At 44.9% G+C, this 14,685-nt stretch overlaps 1 protein-coding gene across 1 annotated transcript; it reads left to right on the forward strand.

Annotated features, from left to right (window-relative positions):
• Positions 1-423: 423 nt before the first annotated feature.
• On the forward strand, positions 424-1,321 carry LOC133911185 (disease resistance protein PIK6-NP-like). Its single transcript, XM_062353391.1, has one exon. It carries the CDS (start codon positions 458-460, stop codon positions 1,010-1,012), a length of 555 nt encoding a protein of 184 aa, XP_062209375.1. The 5' UTR covers positions 424-457; the 3' UTR covers positions 1,013-1,321.
• The last annotated feature ends 13,364 nt before the right edge of the window (positions 1,322-14,685 follow it).

Here is a 14,685-nt window from a genome sequence, read left to right on the forward strand (position 1 = left end):
GTTATATGGCTGGGATAATTCATTTCTATTATTAAAAAACTACTTGAATAGCATACCAGCTCTGAAAGTTACTCCAAGCAAATTTTCCAAGTCGACCTATCAGCATTTTCTTGGTAAAGTTGAAAGACGCGTGATGAGCGAGATGCTATCAGGAGCCAAGTTTTAGCACTCGCAAGCTGCCATACTTTGTGGTGTGACATGACCTGCCAATAACTACGTGCGACCGAACGCGATGCTTCCTTGCAATCTGTTACTATAGACTAGCAAATAGTATAAAGTCAACCCCCCCCCCCCCTCCAGTCCAACCTGGCTACCGGCTGCCATGAGCTGATGGTGAAATCGAGATTTTTTTGTTGTCCAATCTTACAGAAACAAGAAAAAAACACCAGCCACCACACCCAGCTAGCTCTTCTCCCAACATCATCCTGCCAGACAAGCGCCCAGCTGCCGAGAGAAGATGGCGGGAGCGATGGTGAGTGCCTCCACCGGGGCGATGACCTCCCTGCTCGCGAAGCTCAACGCGCTACTCTCTGAGGAGTACACCAAGCTCAAGAGCGTCCGCCGCAAGATCTTCTCCGTCAGAGACGAGCTCAGCAGCATGAACGCTCTGCTGGTCAAGCTGGCCGATGTGGAGGGGCTCGACGGGCAGCTCAAGGAGTGGAGGAACAACGTGCGAGAGCTTGCCTACGACATGGAAGATTGCATTGACGCTGCTTTCATGCACAAGCTTGCCCGTGGGGACACCGAACAATCTGGCTTCATCGAGAAGACTTTATGCAAGATCAAGGAGCTCCGGGTGCGGCACAAGGTGGCGAACCAGATCGAGGAGCTCACCGCCCGTGCCAAGGAAGTGAGTGAACGCCGGACTAGGTATAAGCTCGACGAGAGCATCGTCAGGACCGCGACGCCTGTGCCCGTCGACCCCAGGTTGCCGGTGATCCTTGCAGAGTCCAAGGGCCTCATAGGCGTTGATGGCCCACGTGACACGATAACTGGGTGGTTGATGGACTGAGAGCCACAATTGAAGGTGGTCTCGATCGTGGGATTTGGAGGATTAGGCAATACGACTACGCTTGCCATGGAGATGCATCGCACACTTGGGAAGCAGTTCCACTGTATGCATGGCTGATCGGCATCTGTATCTCGATGCCTTGATCTCAGAAAGCTCACTAAGGATCTACTTTCTCAGCTTGAACCAACACATCAATATGGGCATGGCGGATTGGATGCGCTGGAGGTCGAGCAATTGATACGGACACTTAGGGACTATCTGCAAGACAAGAGGTTCTTATAATTATTAGATCCTTGTCTATTCCATATGATCCAGAAGTATCCAGCAAAATACACTACCGGAAATAATGTGTATGCCGAGTGCCTACGTGTATGCCGAGTGCATTATATCGGGCACTCGGCAAACAAGCACCTACGCCGAGTGCCCGACTAAAGAACTCGGCAAACAATTAGGCACTCGGTAAATACCTCAAAAAACACTCGACAAACAATAGCACTCGGCAAAATAGAGAAAAAACACTCGGCGAATTCGGGCACTCGGCAAACAACACGCCACGTGTCCCTCCGTTCGGCGGCTAACGGCGAGTCGCCCCTTTGCCGAGTGTCGTCTAACGGACACTCGGCAAACATAAATGTTTGCCGAGTGCCCGATATGAAGCACTCGGCAAAAGATTTTTTTTTCTTTGTTCTCTTTTTGGCTTCCTTTTGTTCTCTTTTCTTTCTCGTAATAACAACCAACCAAAGGCCGCCACACATCGATTCCGGTACTACTACAGTATGGTTTAAGGATGATATTGTTATGAACTTGGAGTTAGAATTCAGTCGTGCTTCAAGATTGAGATGCAGCAGATGTGAACTCCTGGGAGCGGCCCTTGGAATCAGTTGTGCTCTAAAAGAGAATGACAATTCTTCTTCCTTGCCTTAAAAAAGAAATTTGTCTGCTATATACTATCATTCTAGCTGTCATCCAGACAAAGAAGGAATTTTCAATGCTTGCCAAGTGGAAGAAGCAAAAGCAGATCAGCTTGACACACCAAACTGCCCTTCTGATCTATGGATTTTGCTTGGTTCATCGTTAAGTGCATCAGAGGAGGTAGCTGGTAGCATAGTGAGAAGTGGTGGAACAAAAAAGCGACTTCATTTGGCGATTCTTGGATGGATAACATGTTTGCTATGTTCCATCGAAATCTAACTTTATGGACAACTCTTTTTCATAAGAAATTATTTGATGGATATAAGTCAAATTTGATCTGCAAGTACATAAAATAACGAACAAAAATGGGTAGAAAAATATGAGACTTGCCATAGTGTCAAGATATGATACGTAGAGGCTGAGATAAAAAAATTGAGAAGGTTTCGCAAAAGTTGTCACGTACAATGCTTAGAAACCGAAGCATCTCCGAGGAAGAATCGTGGTTTCGAGAGGGAACGGATCAGGTTTGAACCCGAAGTGACGTTTGAATCGTCATTTGACCTTGAAACTTTTTCTACACTCAACATACAACATAGCATATTCGATGTTAAAATTTGGCATTTTTCTGGGTCCGTTTGCTATTTTTAATTCATTAAGTGCATTTCTAGGCTTTTAATGGATATAAGTCAAATTTGATCTGCAAGTACATGAAATAATGAACAAAAATGGGTAGAAAAATCATATTCATGTTGTTGAGTCTATTTTTAGGCCTTACCCAAGAAATGAAAAGAAATTTGAAACATCTGGGCGGCAACACTCGACCAGCAACATGTAGCTTATTGGTTTTTTAATTTAAAAAAAGCAAACGAAGTCAAAAAAACATGAGACTTGCCATAGTGTCATGATATGATACGTAGAGGCTGAGATAAAAAATTGAAAAGGTTTCGCAAAAGTTATAACGTACGATGCTTAGAAACCGAAGCATCTCCGAGGAAGAATCGTGGTTTCGAGAGGGAACGGATCAGGTTTGAACCCAAAGTGACGTTTGAATCATCGTTTGACCTTGAAACTTTTTCTACACTCAACATACAATATAGCATATTCGATGTTAAAATTTGGTATTTTTTTGGGTCCGTTTGCTATTTCTAATTCATTAAGTGAATATGTAGTCAAAAAAAAAATTTCAGGTGTTTGCCGAGTGTCTTTCTATTCCACTCGGCAAACCAGTTGTTTGCCGAGTGTCTTGCTCTCACACTCGGTAAACCAGTTGTTTGCCGAGTGTTCTAGATTTGACACTCGGCAAAGTAGACACTCGGCAATGCAGCGAATATAGGGTTTCCCCACCCCGCGCGCGGGGACAGATCGAAAACTGTCCCGCGCGCGACTCCCCTCCTGCCGCCGCCGCCTCGGCCCGCCCCCGCCCCCTGTCCGCCGCCGCCTTGGCCCACCGCCGCCGCCGCCGCCAGCGCCCCCGCGCCCCTGCGGGCCGCCGCCGCTTCGGACCGTGCCCCTCCGCCGCCTTGGCCCGCGCCCCTCAGCCGCCAGCACTGCTGCCTCGGACCACGCCCCTCCGCTGCCTTGGCCCGCGCCCCTCCGCCGCCAGCACCGCTACCTCGGCTCGCGCCCCTTCGTCGCCAGCGCCGCCGCCCCCCCAGTGCCCCCGCACCCCTCCGCCGCCAGCGCCCCCGCGCCCATCCGCCGCCGCTGCCGCGCGCTGCCCGACGCTGCCTCCCCCGCGCCGGCCAGCGCCACCCCGCGCCGCCCCCCTTCGACGCCCGGGTATAAGGTACCGCCACACGCCATGCGCCGTTGAAACCATGTGCTCCTCCCTCCTCCGGCCAACCCCTCCTCCGGAGAGTATTGCCATGAGGACTTCATATGTGACTCATGTAATTGTGAGCATGTGTTGCTCGTAGCACATGAAGTAGATCATATGGGGTCCTCGTGGCAATACTATCCGGGGAATGGGTTGTGAAAGTTGATTCATATTTCAGTCTGGGTTGTCCTCTAATTAGTCTTTAGATGGTTGTATCATCCATATTTGTCATGCCTGTGTTGTTGTGTTGGTATGCCTGTGTTGTTATGCCAGTTTTGCTATTTATTACAAAGGAGGTGCCGCCGAAATTTTGAATTTTGGCTAATTTAGGCTTTAGGATGTGCATGTCGCGTAACCTATGCGTCTCCCGTTTGAAAGAGTTATGGTTATAAATATGCAAGTCTTTGCATATCTATAACCGTAACTGTTTTGAATTGTCCACATTTTTTGGACAGCCCGAGGATGTGTAGATTGGGTTCGTTTCAATGCTCTTCTCCGATCCGAGACAGAGTTTCGGCAGCATCTCCCCGTTGTTCTCCGGATACACATTCTCTTGGCTTTGTTGCCGAGATGTGTATTTGGAGAACAGCGGGGAGGTGCTGCCAAAATTCTATCTCTGATCAGAGTAGAGCATGGAAACGGCCCAATCTACACATCGTCGGGTGGGATTAGGACCTATCTTTACCTATTAGATAGTTTGATGCATGCCGATTCCCTCTTATGGTAAAACACAAATATTTGATGGAAATAATTAATTGTATAGGTAGATGAAATTGATTTTTATATTACTTGCTGAATAAAAAATATTATATGTGTATGTTTCCCAATATGTTAGAGGATGGATAATCGTGAGTGGATGTACACTGGCCGCTCTAGTCAGGGTTTTTTGACCGATGAATGGATCCAGAAGACCGATGCGTTCTTGGAATTAGCATTTGCTAGGCCTAAGGGACCTCGTGGAACTTAGTGCCCCTGCAGTATTTGTGCAAACGCGCGTCAACAAACAAAGGAGGTCATGGGTCAACACCTTTGTAAGAATGGGTTTATGCCACACTATACCCGGTGGACCTACCATGGTGAGTCCGAACGTGCCAGAGAGGAGGTGGTGCGTCAACGCACCAACGACTATGATGTCGGGGTCGGAGACATGCTAGATGACTTCCAGGACGCACATTTTAATGAAGCACGTATGGAGGAAGTGCCGGAGTCAACCGCAAAGGCCTTTTATGATATGTTGTCTATGGCGCAACAACCCCTTCACGGGCATTCCAAGGTTTCTCAACTGGATGCCATCGGACGCCTAATGGCTATCAAGTCCCAGTTTAGCTGCAGCTGAGAAACCTTCGATGCAATGCTGACATTTGTTGGTAGCCTTCTCCCGGAAGGTCACATTCTGCCAAAGAGCATGTACGAGTCGAAGAAAGTCCTCCGTGCACTTAAGATGCCATATGAGCAGATACATGCTTGTCCAAAGGGATGCATCTTATTTAGGAAAGAACACGCAGACGCAAAGTACTGTGTGAAGTGCAATTCCTCTAGGTATCTTGAGGTAGACTCTGGTGATGGTCAGAAGAGGCAGCTCGCAATCCCCGTGAAGATCCTTCGGTATCTTCCATTCGTACCGAGAATCCAATGGCTGTATATGACTGTGGAATCTGCTAAATAGATGACATGACACAAAGATGGGCGTCGATACAATCCTGACAAGCTGGTACATCCATCAGATGGTGAAGCATGGAAGAGGTTCGATCTGATTCATCGTGAAAAAGCTCTAGAGGCTCGTAATGTACGAATTGCGCTCGCAACTGATGGGTTCAATCCATATGGTATGACTTGTGCCTCATACAGCTGTTGGCCCATGTTTGTTATTCCCCTCAATCTCCCCCTCGGCGTCATCTTTCAACGACATAACATATTCCTGTGGCTGATAATTCCGGGGCCTGAATACCCGGGGAAGAATATGAGTGTGTACATGGAGCCGCTGATGGATTATTTGGTCCGTGCTTGGGAGGATGGGGTCTGGACATACGACCGAGCTACAAAGACAAACTTCAAAATGCATGTTTGGTACCAGTACTCCCTGCATGACCTACCGACGTATGGGATATTCTGTGGCTGGTGTGTGCATGGGAAGTTCCCATGCCCAGTATGTAGGGCGGCTCTGATGTTCATTTGGTTGACAAAGGGTGGCAAATATTCTTCCTTCGACAAGCATCGACAATTCCTTCCTCTTGACCATCCATTCAGACAAGACGTGCAAAACTTTACGAAAGATGTAGTTGCCAAAGGCTCAGCACCACCTAAGATGACCGGTGCCGCGGTTCATGCTCAGTTAGACACTCTCGAGGCCAATGCCCAAGGAGATGGATTTCTGGGATATGGTGAGCAACACGCCTGGACTCACAAGCCATGCTTGTGGAATCTCCCCTACTTCGATGATCTCCTTCTTCCACATAACATTGATGTAATGCACACTGAAAAGAATGTCGCTGAGGCCATTTTTGGCACAATCATGGACATTCCTGAGAAGACGAAGGATAACGTTAAGGCTAGAGTCGATCAAACGAGATTATGCAATAGACCAAAGCTAGACATGGCTCCTCCCAGAGGTGGAAAATCGTGGACGAAGCCAAAGGCCACTTTAATCCGATGCAACATATGATTTTGCACCTCCCGTATGAGGCACGAATGGGGGGGCCCGTGCAGGGCCGTTGGTGCTACTCAATTGAGAGATTCCAAAAGATTCTTCGAAATAAATGTAAAAATAAATGCAAAATTGAAGCATCCATAGCCGAGGCATACATCCTGGAGGAGGTGTCAAACTTCACAACAAAATACTATGCTGACAATCTTCCCAGTGTGCATAATCCACCCCCTCGTTACAATGCTGGAAACCCCGAAGATGAATCAAAGCTTAGCATCTTTAGAGGGCAACTTGGCAGTGCAAGTGGTGCGACTAACAAGACCTTGCAACATGAAGAGTGGCGCACTATTATGTTGTATGTCTTGACCAACCTATCCGAAGTGGAGCCGTACATGCAGTAAGTGCTCAATACATTATTTCTCAACTAGTCACAAGTTTGTGTCCAACTCCGCTTCTTCTCATTGCTATAGGGAATTCAATGAGCAATTCTGGCATGAATCAAGAGAACCTACCCTCGAGGAAGCTTCGGCCCTTCTTAGAGATGGTGTGGGAAATGACATGCCCGATTTCATTTCTTGGTTCAAACAGAAAGTACTTTCTAACTTGGCTATTACACCAACTTGATTTCATTTCTAACTTGATTTCATTTCTTACATGCGACTAATACACCAAGCTATCCCGCTTAAACTTGTAGGGAACAACCGACAAGTCTATGAGTGCCGACTTGAGACAAGTTGCTGATGGTTGTGCCTATAGGGTCAGGTCATTTAAGGCTTACGACGTGAATGGATATCGCTTCCACACAGCAAGCCACGAGCAGAGTCGGCCCAATCGTAGAACAACAAATACCGGAGTTTTTACTCCAGGCTTAGATGGGGCTGAGTACTACGGAAGAATTGAAAAAATATACGAACTGAATTTTGATGGGAGCAAACCTCTGAATCCCGTCATATTCAAATGCCATTGGTTCGATCCAGAAGTAGTGAGACAGACCCCTAATCTTGGGCTAGTCGAAATTCGACAATCAACCGTCTTACTAGGAGACGATGTCTATATTGTGGCTCAACAGGCCACACAAGTTTATTATCTCTCGTACCCGTGCAAAACCGTTGAGCGTCTTAAGGGTTGGGATGTTGTGTACAAGGTACCGCCACACGGTAAACTACCAGTCCCAAACAATGAAGATTACAACATAGACCCCAACACATATGATGGAGAATTCTTTCAAGAAGATGGGCTCGCAGGGAAATTTGAGATCGACTTGACAGAAGCTCAGGGCATGGAAGTAGACAATGAAACTGGTGCTGACGAGGACGAAGAAGACGAGGTTGAGAATGCGAGGGACTTGGAATTACTTGAGCGGTTACATTTAGGCAATGACAGTGATGACGCCATTCCTCCTCCCGAGCATCAGGATGATTATTTCAACACGCGTGATAGTGATGATGAGACTTATGATCCAGCTGATCCCGATGATGATGATTATTTCTAATAACTGTATGTTTATTTCTAATAACTGTATGATTTATTCTTTCTCATAGCATGTTTTTTTAGTATGCTTCATTTATTTACATCAAGTTGTAACATCCGTACTAATTGGTTTACTCGTTCTCATAGCATGGTGGGTGGTATGAGGAAGTTAACGTCGCTATACAAAAAGGCAACGGGGAAAGCCACGGATGTAGGTGACGGGTCCGGAAAGAGACCCCGGGGAAGACCTCCAGGAAGGCCGAGAGGCAGAGGCAGGGGTGGAGGAGGTGCTTCTATACCTGCTGTTGAGGAGGAGACTGAGTCGCCTCTAGGTGCGGCTGAGTCTGAGTCTGACTCGCCTATACCTACGGCTGCGACTCAGTCTGGGGATGAGGAGGAGCAGGTAGAGGAGGAGCAGGTTGACCAGGGGGGTAGCTCTAGCTCTACTTCTTCTCGTGTGTGGCTGCGTGGTCCTTCTAGCCTCTCGAGGTGACCGGTGCCAATGGCTAGACGCCCGCTCATTCGACCAGATGGAGAGAAGTAAATGGCTCTCTCTACTCTCACTATTTTTTTGCCTTTGTATCTTCAATATTTCAACACATACTAATAAATTGCCTTTACACTTGTGCAGGAACTGGCTGAGGGTTGGAGAGGGTGATCACTCACGCCATGTAAACGGCATCCTTGGACTTTTGATCAAGGAGAAGTTCCCTGGCATGGTTACTTTGGGCGGAGTAACTGAGCCGGCATACACATGGGCCCACTATGCAGCCGCGCCGGACGCCTGTGACCGGGAGGGAAGGGTGTTTCCCAATAGAGCCGAGCGGGTGAAGGCCGAGCTGTGGGTAAGTTTCGTTCGCACTACATTAGTCAATACTAATCGCATGGAAATTATTTAACTAATGACTGGATCCGTCGCGTCTATATGCAGGATTTTTTTAGATGCGAGCCGGGCTTGGAGGCTAGGGCAGCTGCTGTCGTCGACAAAGCTGCCAAGAAGCTTGTTAAGGATATGCACTATGAGGCGCGCGTCCAGGCCGTGATCAAATTTCACGCGGAACACCTTGGAGCGAAGGTGACAAAAAAAGACGCTAGGACCATATCTCTGACCCGGGAGCAGTACCTGCAGGTAAAGTACATTAAAGTTTATTGTTCCTTAGATTACTAACACTTAATTTCTTCTTCTTATATATCATGTACTTGATTATTTAGGTGCCTCCGGGGTGGTGCGCCGGAGACCTTCCGTGTTGGACGGTGATCGTGGACAAGTGGTGCGCTCCCGAGTGGGAGGAGAGTCACAATGCTTGCCGGGAAAGGCGATTGTTGATGCCTGGCGCGCCACACCATCAAGGCAACCTCAGCCTGACTGGTTTCGCGGCTAGATGGGTATGCAATAGCATCTGTTGTTCCCAAGCTCAGTTCTCCTTAATTTCTGTGCGGGCGTCCCCTTTATGAATGTTATTGCTTTTCTGTTGCAGTCGACAAAAAATGATGGTCAGCCTCTCTCCCAGTTCAAGGCTTATGCTTTGGCCCATAAGTCAAAGGCGATGCACGGGGTTGCTTATGACCCGAATGACCCGGCCTCAGCGTACACCAACGAGAACGTCAAGGCTCGCCTGGATGGATACACATCGATGGCAAAGGAGGTCCACGGCCCAGACTTTGATCCGAGCGAGCATGATCTTGATGGGGAAGTGGTTATGAGGGCGGGAGGAGGCAAGAAACATGGCCGGTTCTGGATTGGCGACGGCACACTCGATACAGCCACCACTCCCTCTCTCTCTCAGCTTAGAGCTCAGAGCACGAGCTCAGGTCCGGTTATACGCCCTCGCCCAGAGCCTACACGGATTGCGATGAACGAAATCCAGGTTAGTTCTGTTTCATTCATCCTCCACGATCTTTACATGCTTTGCATTGGAACGATGATGAGATTGCGATGACATACTGTAGGCCCAGCTGGATGAAGAAAGGAGGCTCCGGCACGAATTAGAGAGATCGTTCGAGGAGAGGATGGCGGCAGAACGATCCCAGTGGTATGCGATGATGACGCCCCTTTATGCTGCAATGGGCCAAACTCCGCCACCGATGCCAACCCCTTCTCGTCCACTTGCTCCACAGGCTCCAAACACTCCTGTGAGTTAGTTTATAACCTTGTAATCACCATTATTGCCATTCTTACAACCATAGAGTGTTGTGCTAACTATCTCCTTTGTGCAGTATCCATCAGAGGGATCGAATACGCCTGGAGCTGGAGGTTCGCACTTTGGTACTCCCTCACTTTGGTTTGTTCTTCTCACTTTGAAAACTTACTTTTGTAACCCCATATCCATACTTAGCATTTCTATTTACTTTCAAATGCATACTTCTTACTTAGTGTTTCTGCTCCTTGATTGATGCAGGTTAAGGTGGTAATCAAGTGTGGAGTCCGTTACGGCCTACAACATTTTCTTTTTGTTTGGACTATGTTTTGCTATCTTGTAACGACAATTTGTGATGTTTGTGTCACTTGCGATGTTTATGCGACGGTTTATGTGATGTTTGTGGCATATGTGATGCGACGGTTTATGTGATGTTTGTGTAATATGCGTTGTTTATGTGAAGGTGGTAATCTGTGAAATATGTATAAATTGTTTTGAATTGCAGCGACAGTTTTGAATCTGGTATGGATCAATTGTTGATATGGTAAATAACAGTTTGCCGAGTGTTACACTCGGCAAACAAGGCTATGCCGAGTGTTACACTCGGCAAACCTGACACGTGTCGCAAGGCTGTTCAATCTGGCATTTTGGATGCCAGTTTGCCGAGTGTGCTCCAATACACTCGGCAAAGAGTGGCACGTGTCGCCAAACTGTGCTATTTGGGCGCTATTCTGTGCTCACTTTGCCGAGTACCCTCCAATACACTCGGCAAACGTGCCGTGATTTACCGAGTGTATTCCACGGACACTCGGCAAAGTGTCCTCGTGTTTGCCGAGTGTATCCCTGAGACACTCGGCAAAGAGACCGTTAACACCTTGGCACCGTTAGGTCACTTTTTTTTTACCGAGTGTCGTATTTGGCTCTCGGCAAATATGTTTGCCGAGTGCTCGATATAAAACACTCGGCAAACAGTGGTTTGCCGGCACTGTGTATGCCGACAGTGGTATGCCGAGTGTTACACTCGGCAAACACGTTGCCGAGTGTTTTTAGACCTTTGCCGTGTGCCCGGCAAAGTCTCGAAATCCGGTAGTGATAGTTTAAGATTATGTATGCATGCATCCTCTATATATTCGGTAAATTAAATATACAGGAAGATTTAATAATATTAGGGGACAACTATTTAGTGGTATCCCTAAGATAGCTTTGCAGCTGAGAAATGGCTTCACCTGGGATTTAGGGCATTGAAATTAGCGGCTTTTTAATTATGGTACTTCCAAAACAGGAATTCAGAATGGAAACGGAACTTTCAACTAGAAAATAGAAATTGGTACTGTAGTATTAAATTTTGACTAAAAATACTTGTATTTGGGGCTGGAAGAGAGAGAGAGAGAGATTCAAGAAAAGTTTAAGGCAAACTTATATTTTTCTTTAGATATAAGATTTCAGTTTCTTCATTGAGATGTGCCGAGATGTCAGCCACGGATCTAGTATTGTACTACCACAATATATGTTGTTTCAAACATCAATAAGTTCTCGAATAAATACCTATGATGCCTTTTCTAGTTATATTTTAGACTTTTTTTATGGAACATACAACAACATAGAAGTATCTAATGGGAAATTAAGTTACTAATATTATTTGCATGTGAAAATCCAATTACTTTTGCGTGGATATAAGACAAAGTTTTAAAATTTTGACGCACACATTCCAAAATAATATTTTAGATGCTTGGATGGTGAATTTACACACTTTAAAAGCAAAAGACATTCACAGTAGAAAGTGATAAATATGTCACAATGCAAAAAATGAGGAAAAGACAAGCCAAGGTTCATGTCTGTTTTTCTTTTTTCCCAATAATATACAAATGATCATTTTTTTTGCATCTCTTTTCTCATATGCACATATATTTACTTTTCTTGTATTCCTATGAGTTTTCTTGAGAATTTTTCAGAACTATATTAGTTTGAGAACTTTGAGAATTGTTTTGAACTGCACAAGTGCACACACCAAAAAATATGTCTAGATACACCTTTTTTGAGAAAATGCACACTCATTTACACAAGTAAAATATCTAGTACTTTAATTCTACAAACATCAATTATGACAAGTTATTAGGGAAGTTTTTATTGAAGCATTCTTTAAATTTTCTAATCAGGTACATACTTGTTATTGATGATATCTGGAGCATATCAGCATGGGAACTTGTGAAGTCGGTTCTGCCTGAGAATAGTCATCATAGCACTGTAATTACAACTACCCGCATTACCAACGTCGCTAAATCATGTTGCAATGACTCTCAAGAGCTAATCTATGAAATCAAGCCTCTAAGTGATACTACTCCCTCCGTTTTGCAATATTTGTTTATAGCCTCAGGAGTATCTGTCTCAAATTGTTTATCTATTACGGTAACCAAGAATATTTTATGCTCTATTTTTTTGCTATGCACTTAAGTGTATGCATGCATTTACTTTAACGCTAGCGAGTTACTTGCTCTCATTCTTGCATTGATTAGGGGTAGCATGGTCATCTCACTGCATTTTTTTACTTGATTACAGTATTTCCTGGTTTGTACGTAATGGTGGGCGTGAACAAACATTGCGAAACGGAGGGAGTAATTTGCGAAGGCTATTCTCATGAGAAGAATATTTCATTCAGAGGATGATTGTTCACCACAACTAGAAGAAGTTTCCAAGGCAATCTTGAAAAAATGTGATGGCTTGCCATTAGCTATAATTACCATATCTAGTTTGTTGTCTACCAAACCCAAAATTAAGGACCAGTGGGAGAGGGTGAAAAATGGTATTGGTTCTGCTCAAGAAGAAGCTTCTATCAAAATGAAGAATATATTACTCTTTAGCTACTATGATCTTCCATATCATTTGAGGACATGCTTGTTATATCTAAGTATATTCCCAGAGGATCATGTGATCCAAAGAAAAAACTTGATATGGAAATGGATATCAGAAGGATTCGTTGACGGAGAAAGGTGGGGAACTCTGGAGGAAGTAGGAGACTCCTTTAATGAGCTTATCAACAGAAGCATGATCCTACCGGTGGATTTTCAGTATGATGGTAGGGCATTCGCATGTCGGGTTCATGATGTGTTGCTTGACATTATGGTATCATTATCAGAAGAAGAAAATTTTGTTACAATATTTAATGGAGATCAGGTTGAGGCTAAATTTCCGCTGGGCAAGATTCGCCGTTTGTCTTTGCGACACGATTTTCATGGAAATGAAGTTATACAAGTAAGCATGAAAAACTTGGTACATGTTCGTTCTGTCCATGTTTTGGTTCTTGCAAGGATATATTTGCTCAGCTGGACTCTCCTGCAGTGCGTGTGTTGGATTTAGAAGGTTGTTCCTTATGCGTCCAAGTCAAGAACATAGTCAACATACACAATTATTCGCAGTTAAGGTATTCGAATCTGAGTAGAACATGCATTACAGAGGTTCATAAAGAAATTGGAAACCTTCAATACATAGAGACGTTAGATATGAGATGCGACTGGATGAAAGGGAAACTGCCACCTGCCATAGGTCAACTGAGAAGATTGAAGCACCTATTTATTTCAATTGATACAACATTACCCGACGAGATCATGAATCTGCGAGCTTTACAGGCCCTGATGAACTCTGTAGAACTTGAGAATGGCTTGGGGGACTGAAAGAACTGAGAGAATTTCACATGGGGTGCGTCAAGCCTGATGGGGCAGATGATCTGAGGGATTACAACGATTCATTCCTGCGTGAGCAGTGAAGGCACAACCTCCGGGTTCTATCTATCTATACTTCCATATTCTGACATAACACTCGTAAATCTGTTATTGGATTCACGTTTCTGCTTCATTTCTAGTTCGCGAAGACCAATCACTATATTAGAAAAGGTTATGGTGATGAATGATAATTATTATTGGTGACAGGTAGCGTAACCGTGACATCGAACGTGTCACTGATAATAGTTATAAGTGATAGATAAGTACCATTATTAATGAGGTTATAGGTGATGGGGTCACATTTTGATGAGCGTTTTTTTATTTTTTTAACAAAAAAGTTAAAAAATATTTTTTCACTTGAGCCATCCCAACGTAGGAGCCATCACCACGTGTCACATATTATTTTTCACACTGTTTTTAAATCCTATGTTCCATAGAAATCAAACTCGTGACCTCCGCTCACGAGTGTTGCTCCTTAAGGAAGCCGGACATTCTATCATTTTAACATTTTTTGCCGAAGGTTATAAGTGACGGATTATAATCATGACCCATTACTTATGTCATAACCGTGACCCGTCACTTATAAATGTATTTTTGTCGAATTATAATTTATCATAAATGATGGGTCATAACTGTGACCTATCATTTATCATAAGTGACGAGATACAGTCATGTCCAGTCACTTATGACTGTTTTTTGCTGAATTGTAATTTAATAGGTGATCCGGAGTGACCTTCGGTAAAATAGGCATAACTTTTGCATACGGATTTCGATTTCGACTTTTTTTTTTACTCTACGGATATCTACAGAAAAAGTTACATCTGTTTCTCTAGATGATCGGGTTCAGCAAAATTGTCGAGGCCAAAAACGTACTAGAAGATTGAGTTCTTACGGTCTGAACTTTCTGCACCATTTTCAGAACTTGCGATTATGTCCATAGCCGCCACCTCTTACATCAAACTTGAGCAAAAAATATA

The sequence above is a fragment of the Phragmites australis genome, chromosome 3 (genome assembly GCF_958298935.1).
Source record: "Phragmites australis chromosome 3, lpPhrAust1.1, whole genome shotgun sequence".
Taxonomy (NCBI): domain Eukaryota; kingdom Viridiplantae; phylum Streptophyta; class Magnoliopsida; order Poales; family Poaceae; genus Phragmites; species Phragmites australis.